Source organism: Heterodontus francisci, chromosome 3 (assembly GCF_036365525.1).
Source record: "Heterodontus francisci isolate sHetFra1 chromosome 3, sHetFra1.hap1, whole genome shotgun sequence".
Taxonomy (NCBI): Eukaryota; Metazoa; Chordata; class Chondrichthyes; order Heterodontiformes; family Heterodontidae; genus Heterodontus; species Heterodontus francisci.
This window is the reverse complement of record NC_090373.1, coordinates 125360883-125373778: the sequence shown is the minus strand read 5'-3', so window position 1 is coordinate 125373778 and position 12896 is coordinate 125360883. Positions and strand designations below refer to the sequence as shown.

Sequence of the window (12896 nt, the reverse complement as noted above, 5' to 3'; positions counted from 1 at the left end):
CACCCGGTGGCACCCTGAGAGACCAAGCAACCTTTTTGAAGGACAGCACTGCTTGCTCCAAAATTGGAGAGGGGCCTAGAAAAGGTGGCCTAAACAAATGCTCGTCTCCCTACTACCCAGTTGACTTGCCGTGGTCAACGGGCATCTCTTAATGCAGTCAAACTATGACAGAGAAGAAACACAAACTCCTAACCTTGCTTCAAAAAGGTGGGAAAAGAAAAATTCTGAAACTCGCCTGCTGGAACGTGAGAACAATGCTCGACTCTGGTGACAACAGCCGCCCCCATCAACGCTCAGCCCTGGTGGCCCATGAGCTAGCCATACAGGACATTGATATAGCAGCCCTGAGTGAGGTCTGCTTCTTACAGCAAGTCAGCCTAACAGAACACAACGCTGGCTACACCCTCTATTGGTCAGGCAGACCTCAAGGTGAACAATGTCTCTTCGGTGTCAGCTTCATGGTGAAGCCGACTATGATCACTAAACTTTCAAGCCTGCCTATCGGCCATTCCGAACGCATCATGTCCCTGCTCCTGCCCCTCCAAGACCAACAACATGCAACCCTCATCGTTGTTTATGCTCCAACCCTGAAGGCTAACCCAGCTGACAAAGATAAGTTCTACACTCATCCAGAATGCCCCTCCCAAGGACAAAATTGTCAGCCTTGGCGATTTCAACGCCAGAGTGGACCTGACAGCCTGGCATGGAAGGGACTGCTCGGAAACCATAGAGTTGGAAACTGTAATGAAAATGGACATTTACTCTTGGAACTCTGTGCAGAAAAGCAGCTGTCCATAACCAATACCTTCTTTCAATAAAAAGATCGCTTTAAGACTACATGAATGCATCCCCGCTCCAAACACTGACACCTGATAGATTACATCTTGGTGTGTCAGTGTGACCTAAAGGATATCCTGTATATTACAGTCATGCCCAGTGCTGACTGTCATACAGACCACTGGCTCGTTCGTTCAAAGCTAAACTTCCACTTTAAGCCTAAGCCCAAGAACAGGCTTAGAGACAACCCATAAAAGAAATTTCGAGTCAGCAACCTACAAACCTCATCTTGCAAAGATAGATATCAAGCAATCTTACAGACTAAACTGGAACATCCTGATCTCACTGCTGATTCCACTCCAGATGAATTCTGGGAACACATCAAAGCTGCAGTACTGGATACTTCCAACAAGGTCATCGGACCCAGCACCAAAAAGAATAGGGACTGGTTTAATGAAAATGACAAGGAAATTCAAGTTCTGCTAAAAATGAAAAGGTCAGCTCATCAGGCTCACTTGGCTCAGCCGGCCAGCCAAGAGAAAAAGACAGCCTATCATCAAGCATGCAACACCCTTCAATATAAACTGAGGAACATCCAAAATGACTGGTGGATCGCACTTGCGGAAAAGACTCAACTGTACGCTGATACTGGCGACATAAGAAGTTTCTATGAAGCACTAAAATCGGTCTATGGACCAGAACATCAAACCCAAAGCCCCAAGGACCGCCGATGGCAAGATCCTACACACCAACAAGGCGTCAGTCCTGGATCGCTGGTGGGAGCACATTGAAACGCTCTTCAGTGCCAAGCGCACAGTGCATGAAACTGCCATCAATCGCATCCAACAACAGCCTGACAAAGAAGAACTGGATGAGAGCCCAACTCTGGAGGAAACGGTGACCGCCATCAACCAGATGAACAACAAAGCCCCCGGAGCCGATGGAATTCCACCCGAAACCTTGAAGCATGGTGGCCCTGCCCTATACACCAAGCTCCTTGAGTTTTTCATGGTCTGCTGGGAACAGGGCAGGATTCCACGGGATCTTCGTGATGCCGTTATCATCACCTTGTACAAAAACAAAGGAGAAAAATCAGACTGCTCCAACTACCATGGGATCACCCTCCTTTCTATTGCTGGGAAGATCCTGGCTAGAATACTTCTGAACAGGCTTCTGAACAGGCAGAAGAAAACCTCCCATAGGGCCAGTGTGGTTTCAGAGCAAACAGAAGCACCACAGACCATTTGCACTCAGACAATTACAAGAAAAGTGTTGTGAGCAAAACAAAGGCCTGTACGTCACTTTCGTAGACCTCACCAAGGCATTCGACACTGTGAGCAAAGATAGACTTTGGCAAATCCTTGAAAAATTTGGATGCCCACCCAGGTTCTTGGCCATGGTGAACAGCGACCTCTCAAGTGCCTCCCATATCTCCAATGGCGTGAAGCAGGGATGTGTGCTGGCCCCGACCCTATTTACCATATTTTCCAGAATGATGCGGCAGCAGGCAATGGAAGACCAGAAGGAGGGAATTTACGTAAGCTTCCCTACTGATGGAGGCCTTTTCAACCTCAGGCATCTTCAGGCTCACACAAATACACAAGAAAAACTCATCTGTGAACTTCTTTTCGCTGATGACTGTGCTCTCCTGGCCCACAGTCAGTCAGACCTGCAACGTAAAACAACGTTTTTCCGAGGCAGCACAACTCTTCCGACTCAAAATCAGTTTAAAGAAAACTGAAGTCCCGCATCTGCCTGCACCCCAAGAATACAGACCACCAAGCATGGTCATCGAGGGAACCAAGCTGAATGCCGTCAAGCAATTTATTTATTTGGGGAGCGTCATCTCGTTTGATGCCACCATAGACAAGGAAGTGGACAATAGGCTCTCAAAAGTAAACAGTACATTTGGCAGACTTTACAAACGTGTGTGGAGCAACCATAGCCTCAGAGCACAGACAAAACTCAAAGTGTACAAAGCCTTAGTCCTCACCACCCTTCTGTATGGCGCCGAGTCATGGGTCCTATACCGCCGTCATGTAAGTCTTCTAGACCGCTTCCATCAGTGCTGCCTCCGCAGTATCCTCAAGATCCGCTGGCAGGACCACATCTCAAACATTGAAGTCCTGGAAACAGCCAACATCACCAGCATCGAGGCCATTCTCCTGCAAAGCCAACTGCGTTGGGCAGGTCACGCTGCCCAGATGGACGACAGTTGCCTGCCCAAGATCACGTTGTATGGAGAGCTGATCACGGGTAAAGGGTACAGAGGGGTCCCATGCAAATGTTTCAAGGACTCCCTGAAGAAGTCCCTCTCTGTGTGCCACAATGACCATCGCCAGTGGGAAGCGCAGGCCATAGATTGTGATGCCTGGAGATGCTACATCAGAAGGGCTACAGCCACCTTTGAGACTGAGCGAAGAACCAGCATGAAAGAGAAAAGGAGGAGGAGGATAGATCCAATTGCCCCCAGCAGCGTCTACACCTTCACTTGTACCCGCTGTGGGAGAATTTGCCGGTCGTGGATAGGCCTGACTAGCCACCAGCGGTCCTGCAACCGATAACTAAAACTTTCCAAAAATCCTTGTCTGCAAAGTAATGCCAAGAAAAGACAATTTGAACTCCAAACCTAAAATGTGTTCCCATAACATCAGTTAGTCAAGCTCATATTTTGCAACTTCCACAACTAATTATGCCATAAATGTAATTAAGTTTAGTTGTTGAATTTCTTCTTATTCACTCCAACCACAGATTCCTTAATTTATGCATGGGCACTTAATGTAATACTTCATGCAGAACCATAGAAAAATGACAGCACAGAAGGAGGCCATTCAGCCCGTCGTGTCCGTGCCGGCTGAAAAAAACCAGCCGCCCAATCTAATCCCACCTTTCAGCATCTGGTCCATAGCCTTGAAAGTTACAGCCCTTCAGCTGCATGTCCAAGAATTGAGGGTTTCTGCCTCCGCCACTGCTCCTGACAGTGAATTCCAGGCACCCACCAACCTCTGGATTAAAAAGTTTTTCCTCATGATCCTTCTACTCCTTCTACCAGTCACTTTAAATCTGTGCCCCCTGGTAATTGACCTATCCGCTACAGGAAATAGGTCCTTCCTGTCTACTCTAGGCCCCTCATAACTTTGTACACCTCAAGTAAGTCACCCCTCAGCCTCCTCTGTTCTAAGGAAAGCAATCCTAGCCTATCCAATCTTTCCTCATAGCTGCATCTTTCAAGCCCTGGCAACATTCTTATAAATCTCCTCTGTACTCTCTCCAGAGCAATTATGTCCTTCCTGTAATGTGGTGACCAGAACTGTACGCAATACTCCAGATGTGGCCTAACCAACGTTTTATACAGTTCCAGCATTATATCCCTGCTTTTGTATTCTATACCTCAGCCAATAAAGGAAAGCATTCCATATGCCTTCTTCACCACTCTATCTACCTGTCCTGCCACCTTCAGAGATCTGTGGACATGCACCCCAAGGTCTCTCACTTCTTCTACCCCTCTCAATATCCTTCTGTTTATTGTGTATTCCCTCGCTTTATTTGCCCTCCACAAATGCATTACCTCACACTTATCTGGATTGAATTCCATTTGCCACTTTTCCGCCCACTCAACCAAACCATTGATATCATTCTGGGGTCTACAACTATCCTCTTCACTATCAACTACACAGCCAATTTTTGTGCCATCAGCAAATTTCCCACTCATGCCTCCCACATTTAAGTCCAAATCATTAATATATACCACAAACAGCAAGGGACCCAACACTAAGCCCTGTGAAATGCCACTGGAAACAGCTTTCCATTCATAAAAACATCTGTCGACTACTACCCTTTGTTCCTGTCCCTGAGCCAATTTTGGATCCAACCTGCCACATTCCCCTGTATCCCATGGGCTTTCATTTTACTGACTAATTTGCCATGCGGGACCTTGTCAAATGTCTTACTAAAATCCATGTAGACCACCTCCACTGCATTACCCTCATCAATCCTCCTTGTTATTTCCTCAAAAAAAATCAATTAAATTAGTAAGACATGATCTTCCCTTAACAAATCCATGCTGACTATCACTGATTAATCCGTGCCTTTCTAAGTGGCAGTTTATCCTGTCCCTCAGAATAGATTCTAACAATTTACCCACCACCGAGGTCAGACTGACTGGTGTATAATTATTTGCCTATCCCTCGCACCCTTTTTAAACAATGGTACAATGTTCACAGACATCAATTGTCTGGTACCTCGCCTGTACCTAGTGAGGATTTGAAGATGATCCTCAGCGCATCCACTATTTCCTCCGTGGCTTCCTTGAACAACCTGGGATGCAATCCATCCGGCCTTGGCGATTTATCCACTTTCAGGGATGTCAGACCCTCCAGTACTTCCTCTCTCATTATGCTTATCGTAACTAATATTTCATACTCCTCCTCCTTAACTTCAATGAGAGAGACAAAAACTCATTAAGAACCCTGCCCACATCTTCTGCATCCATGCATAAGCTCCCTTGTACATCTGATAGGCCCTACCCTTTCCTTAGTTATCCTCTTGCTCTTAATGAACTGATAAAACATCTTTGGGTTTTCCTTGATTTTACCTGCCAATAATTTTTCATGTCCTCTCTTTGCTTTTCTAATTTCCTTTTTTACTTCACCCCTGCACTTTCTATACTCCTCTAGGCTTTCTACAGTATTAAGATTTTTGTGATTGTCATAAGCTTTCTTTTTCTGCTTTAACTTACCCTGTAAGCTTCTAGATAACCAGGGGGCTCTAGATTTGGCAGTGCCACCCTTTGTCTTTGTGGGGACATGCCTACACTGTGCCTGTAGTATCTCACTTTTGAATATCAAATGGATGGGGAGACAGTGGCATAGTGGTTATGTCACTGGACTAATAATCTAGAGGCCCAAGCTAATTCCCTGGGGACATGGTTTCAAATCCCAGCATGGCAGCTGGTGGAATTTAAATTCAATTAATTCATAAAAGTAATCTGGAACTGAAATCTAGTCTAAGTAATGGTGCCATGAAACTTCGTTGATTGTCGTAAAAACCATCTGGTTCACTAATGTCATTTAGGGAAGGAAATCTTTACCTGGTCTGGCCTACATGTGACTTCAGACCTACAGCAATGTGGTTGATTCTTAACTGCCCTCTGGAATAGCCTAGCAAGCCACTCAGTTGTGAAGGACAATTAGGGATGGCAACAAATGCTGGCCTTGCCAGTGATGCCCACATCCTATGAAAGAATAAAAAACAACTTTCCACAGTATTTTGAAGATTGTTGTTAACAGAATTGACAAAAGAAATGAAGAATTTTCCCTTCCACATACTATAATTGGTATTCCTATAAAAGAAATGCAAAGAAGGAAATGAACCAAGATACTGACCTGGATACATGCTAATGGCTCATTGGTCCAGATGGAGTACCCACCAACTAGATAGATTCTTCCATCGTGCACAGCTACACCCGATTCATTTTGGCCTAATGTGGGAAAGTGCAAGGCACTGGTTAGTTAGATTACTCACCAGAAATCTACAACTTTGCTTAAATGTCTAGATACTTGCACTTGCAGTTTAAATAAAAGATTATATTTTCATGGCCATGAGCAAGGTGCCGTACTAAAATAAAGTTTATACCACCTGTTATTCAACAGCATCGATTTTCAACATCTATCTAAGCATTCACAGAATCATCAGGCTGAGTTTTGTTGTGACGATGGGTGTCCCGGTGGCAGGCCGGAAGGTAGGGGGAGACCTCCATTCCCATCCTGAAGGGACCCATAAAATTTAGCCCATAGAATCATAGAAATTTACACCGAGGAAGGAAGCCATTTGATCCATCATGTGTGCACCGGCTAACAAGTAGCCATCCAGCCTAATCCCACTTTCCAGCTCTTGGTCCGTAGCCTTGTAGGTTACAGCACTTCAAGTGCAGATCCAAGTATTTTTTTAAAATATGAGGGTTATGAGGGTTCCTGCCTCTATCACCTTTTCAAGCAGTGAGTTCCTGATTCCCACCATCCTCTGGGTGAAAACATTTTCTCTCGAATGCCCTCTAAACCTCTTACCCAAAATCTATATCCTTGGTTATGGACCCCTCAGTCAAGGGCTCCCTGAACTCTACCTGCAGGACCTTACGCCTCTTTCTGCCTATGTCATTGGTGCCAATACAGACCATGACCTCTGACTGTTCACCCTTCCCCCTCAGAATGTCCTGTAGCTGCTCAATGACATCCTTGGCCCTGGCACCAGGGAGACAACAAACCATCCTGCAGTCATGTTTGTGGCCACAGAAGCACCTGTCTGTTCCCCTCACTATGGAATCCCCTATCACTATTGCTCTTCCACTCTCCTTCCCCACCAGAACTGAATACCAGTTGGAGAATGAGATGCACTCATGGGATCCCTGCCCTGTCAGCCTAGTCCTCCGTGTCCTTCTGGCAGTCACCCATTCCCTCTCTGCCTGCACTTTTCTAAGCTGCATGGTGACCACTTCCAGAAATGTGTTCTCCACAAGCTCTCAAGACGGAGCTCGAGCTACTCTAGTTGGCGGCACTTCTTGCATATGTGGTAGTCCAGGTCACGAGAAGCTTTCAGGAATTCCCACGTTGCACAGGATGTGCATTCCACGGGGCTGAAGTTCCCTGCCATGCCTTTACTTTCTAGACTATTAACTAGAAACACTTACCAGCTACTCACCAATTGGCTCCTTCCCTGGTTGTAATGACACTATAGCTGTTTTGCAGATGTTGCTTTTGTTGTATATTCATGACAGAGGTCGATAGATATTTGGGTACTAAAGGATATGGGGAAAGTGCAGGAAGGTGGAATTGAGGTCAGCCATGATCTTGTTGAATGGTGGAACAGGCTCAAAGAGCTAAATGGCCTACTGCAGCTCCAATTTCTTAGGTTCTTATTATTCTGCTAAACTTTGCTGCATCACCATAGAAGTACCTCTTTTGCATTCACAGCTATATACTGGTTTTGTAATACATTTGTTAACTTCTTGAATAGATTCCACTTTTGGTTTGTACATTTACAGCAGTCAATGTTTCCCCATCTACTATATTACAACATGACTAGACTTCAAAAGTACTTCATTGTTTTTAAAAGTACTTTGGAAATGTCCTGAGGTCTTGAAAGGCACTATATAAATGCAAGTTTTTCTTTCTTCTTATTTTTACTACAGTCAATTGATTCCTAACCCCTTTAAAGTTAGCCTTGTTTAAGACAAATATCTGCTACTTTTCTTACAGGATGCTCTGATTGATCCGTATAGAGATACATTTTCCTGTGAATCAGTTCGGAAAGTTACGCAACACTCATCCTTTTCTGTTTCTTAGCTTGTTTAGATGACCACTATTCAAAACTTCTCCCAGTCCTCTAGAAATATGAAGCCCACTCCTCCACACCATCATTGAGGACATGCTGAGATTAATCTGCTTCTCTATGATTGGCCTAATAGGTGGCAATCGGGAACAGTTTGGAGACTACTATACTAGTGGTGCTATTCTGTAAATCAGTGGTTAACTCTTCAAACTCCTTTTACAAGCTCAATCTCATAGAATTCATGATTCCCATGGGAGCCAAAGTTTCTCCCCCCACTTCTAGAAGTAGGGGGGAACCAATTCACCATTTGGGAATCCCAATCACTGTTGCAAAAAATGCTATCTCATCCTCTAATCACAAAATCACCCACAATTAAAACTTTTCTATTTATCAAAACCATATTCCAACATGTATTTACCTTTAGAATAAAAAGGCCAAGAGAGAATGTTTGTAGTGAACTCGTCTGGCTCAATTTGTAAGTTCCTAAAACACCACCGGTAAAAAGGCTCTGTGAAATCTTAGTCATGAAAACTATCCCTACAAGTCTCACAATACACAGTCTAACTTATTCAACTCTGACCTGGTGCATTCCACAGATTATGTTTCCCAGTAGCAAAGGGTTACAGTCTTATACCAAGCATTTTTATCAATCATGCTCTTAATTAGATACCTACCCAGCTTCTTTTGATAGGCGTGAATTGATAACACATTAATTATTTTTTGACAGCATTATATTCTAGACTTTCGGTACTCTATGGCTGAAGTATTGCTCTGGTCTCTGTTTGTTTGATTGTACTCCGAGCTCTGTGATTAAGTTAAATAACCTAACATCCAAATTACTCTTTTTAAATTCTTGACATTTAACGCTTCAAAAGACATGCATCATATTTCCCTCCATTTTATTTTATCCAATACAAATACAGTTCATGTCCTTTTCTTTATAATTTAAGAGTCACAATCTACAGGCAGTAATTTTAACATCCAGGTAATACCATGTATAGGCATAAACTGGATCTGGTCAACAGTAACAGAGCTTTAAAAAGGTGGTAAAATATGAATGCTGTTTGTTTAATAACAACAATTAAACCAGGCAGCAATTCCCAAATCATTACTTAGTACGTTTATTTGGATTTTCTACTCAGCCTTTAGTTCATTATGTTTCACTAGAAAGTCAGTGAGATGACATGTTTTTAAAAAACATGCTGAATATTTCAATGACGAAAGAGTAATCATGCTACACTGATGTAAGATGCCTCCACAAACATCAATTTGGAAGGTATTTTGAATACTCTTTTTATGCAGGATGAAAATGCTGTGCACTTTACAGTAGTCCATATTCCAGATGGAATGTCATCTGAACCCATCCCTCCCAAAATAAGCCACCAAATCAGTCAGCACATTCCAGGAACATTATTGTTACAACCATAAGGATGAGTAGCCATTATGCTGAAATGTCTAACTTACATTTGTTTTATTTGTTCTTAGAAAGAGGGTGATGTTGGGAACGGCTGCATTTAATGCTCATTCCTACTTTCTCTGAAAAGTTGGGTCTTTTCTGTTGACTGTTCCATTCCTGTGCTGATGGTGTTCCCATAACGGTAACAGAGAGGAAAGTCTAGAATTTTAACCCAATGATGATGAAGGCATGGCAGTATGTCCAAGTCAGATGGTGTGACTTGGAGGGATACCTGGAGGTGATGGTGTTCCCATGATCTTGCTGTTCTTGTCCTTTAAATTGGTAGATGCTGCTGTAGTGGAAGGCACGACTGAAGTAAGGTTGACGAGTTGCAGCAATGCATCCTGTAGAAATTACAAACAAGTGCAACAATGCACTAGTCTTGGAGGGGGTGAATATTGGGTTCCGTGGTAGGGGGTATCATGCAAAAGGACTGTTTTGTCCTGGATAATCTCCAGCTTCTGGTACATCACTGTGGCTGCACCCATCCAGACGAGTGGTGAACAGTCCATCACACTGTTGATTTGATCCTTGCAGACGGTGGAGCAGCTTTGCAGGGTCAGGAAATGAGCTACTTGTCAGAGAAAACCCTCCTCTGCCCTGCTCTTGTAGCTGCACTGTAGAACTGGCTGGTCCATTTAAACTTCTGGCCAATAGCGACCACCTTACGGTGATTATGGAGGAATTATTCTTGGTGGAGCTTTTGGATAGTGGTCACATTGATCAATGTGATCTAAATAGATGCAGGCATACTGGTGAGGACGAGGTCAAGTAGATTTTTCCCACAAGTTGGTTTTCTCACCCTGTATTAAAAGCCAAGTCTCACAGTTATGTCTTTCAGGACATAGCCAGCTTGGTCAGTGCTGGTTCTACCAAGCAATCCTGGGTAAATTGGGCAATTTATATTTCTAATTGCAACTGATGGCAAAGGAGCCATGTACTTTTTGTCAACTGAAGTTCTAAATGTAATATGCATATATTCTTTCACAACCATCAGAATGTCATCGAAAGAACTGATAAACATCCACAAGTCAGAATATCATTGCTTTAAACTTTTAGGTCCAGTAATTATCGGTAAATATCAAAATATTAGTAGAAGTGGAGAGAGTAGAGGCAATGGATAGAGTAAAAATTGAGAGGGGGGAGGCACTGGAAAGGTTGCTATGCTTAGGGTAGATAAGCCACCTGGTCCGAATGGCTTGCTTCCCAGGTTGCTAAAGGAAGTGGGGGTGGAGATAGCGGAAGGGCTTGCCATCATCTTCCAATCTTCCCTAAATATGGGGGAGGTGCCAGAGGACTGGACAGTAGCAAATGTGACACCCCCATTCAAGAAAGATTGTAAGGACAGTCCGAGCAACTGCAGGCCAGTCAGTTTAACATCAGTGGTGGGTAAGGTTTTAGAAACAATAATCAGGGAAAAGAAATCAACAGGCACTTGGAGAAGTTTGAGTTAATTAAGGATAGCCAGCACAGATTTGTAAAAGGCAGGTCATGCTTGACTAATCTATTAGAATTTTTTGATGAAGTAACAAAGAATGTTGATGAAGGGAATGCAGTGGATGTTATCTATATGGAATTTAAGAAATATTTCGATAAAGTATCACAGAAAAGACTAGCTAACATGATTGAGGCTCATGGAAGAGGAGGGTCAGTGTCCAGTTGGATAAAAAAAATTGGCTTAAGGACAGAAAACAGAAAGTCATGGTAAATGGTTGTTTTTCTGACTGGGGGATGATAGACAGTGGTATTCCCCAAAGTAAAGGCCTGCTACCCGACCCGAACCTGACGGGACCCAACGACATGTATCGGGTTCGGGTCGGATCGGGTCACACATCCGGGTCCAGCGGTCGGGTCGTGTTGGACACGCCCTATCAAAGGTAAGTGGCTCCACAGTTAATGTAATTTTTTTGACTAGAAAGGTGGTTTAGTTACAGTTATTTTAAGCTTATGCAGATCAGCAACAAAGTGAAAAACAGAAGGTAAGTTAACTGATGGTCAGGTCGAGTTGAGTCGGGCGCGGGAAAAAATGGAAGGACTCGGGCCGGGTCGGGTCGGATGTGGTTCCGTCGGGCTCAGGTGCAGTTTTTTTGCAGACCCAAGCAGGCCTTTGCCCCAAGGGTCACGGCGTTTTAGATACATGTAAATGACTTGGATCTTGGAATAGAGAGTAGAATTTCAAAATTTACTGATGACACCAAACTTGGATGTGAGGATGATACAAACTGCCTGTAACAGGGCATAGATAGGCTAGCAGAGTGGGCAGAGAGGGAGCAGATGGAATTTAATACTGCCAAGTGTGAGGTGATGCATTTTGGCAGAAGGGATAGGGAGAGGCAATACAGACTTAGTGGCGCAGTTCTAAAGAGTGTGCAGGAACAGAGGGACTTGGGGATGCATGTGCATTGATTTTGAAGATTGCAGGACATATTGAGAGTGATTAGCAAAGCATATGGGATCTTGGGCTTCATAAATAGAGGCATGAAGTACAAAAGCAGGGAAGCTATGCTGAACCTTTATAAGGCTTTGGTTAGGCCCCAACTAGAGTATTGTGTCCACTTCTGGTCACCACACTTTAGGAAGGATGCGAGGGTCCTTGAGAGGATGCTGAAGAGATTATGGATGATGGAGTTTAGTTACAAGATGAGGTTGGAAAAGCTGGGGGTGTTTTCCCTGGAGCAAAGGATACTGAGGGGAGATTTGATAGAGGTGTACAAGATTATGACAGGCTTTGTTAAGGTAGACAAGGAAAAACTGTTCCCATTAACTGATGGTACAAGGACGAGGGGACACAGATTGAAGGTTTTGGGCAAGAGATGGAGTGGGAATGTGAGGCAGAACTTTTTTATGCTGTCAGTGGTAATGACCTGGAACTCACAGCCCATGAGGGTGGTGGAAGTGCAGACAATCAATGATTTCAAAAGGAAATTGGATGGGCACTTGAAGGAAATAAACCTGCAGGGCTATGGGGATTGAACGGGGGAGTGGGACTGACTGGATTGCTCCACAGAGTGCTGGCATGAACTCGATGGGCTGAATAGCCTTCTTATATGCCGAAAATGACTCTATCCCCATTACATTGATTGTTCTTTTGAAACTTTAATTTTATGCACAAATATTTCATATAGTATTTAAAAATGACCTATACCAATGATATATTATGTTTGGAGCTTATAATGAAAGGATACGTTTGCTGACAACTCAGCCACCAGGTGGCACAGTACTAGCACATGCGCAAAGCCTCTTCCACTTAAATGTCACTGTGTGAGACGTTCAGGCACCTGCCAGGATTAAAGGTGGCGCTGCTCAATTTATCACAGAAAAACAACTTCAACCCGAA

General features: G+C 43.8%; 1 protein-coding gene across 1 annotated transcript in view; it reads right to left on the bottom strand.

Moving 5' to 3' along the window:
- Positions 1-12896, bottom strand: part of klhl32 (kelch-like family member 32) — a 321468-nt gene that overhangs the window by 52181 nt on the left and 256391 nt on the right. Inside the window, exon 9 of the mRNA XM_068018683.1 lies at positions 6162-6256. Coding sequence (XP_067874784.1) covers positions 6162-6256 — 95 coding nt within the window. The remainder of the gene's footprint in view (positions 1-6161; positions 6257-12896) is intronic.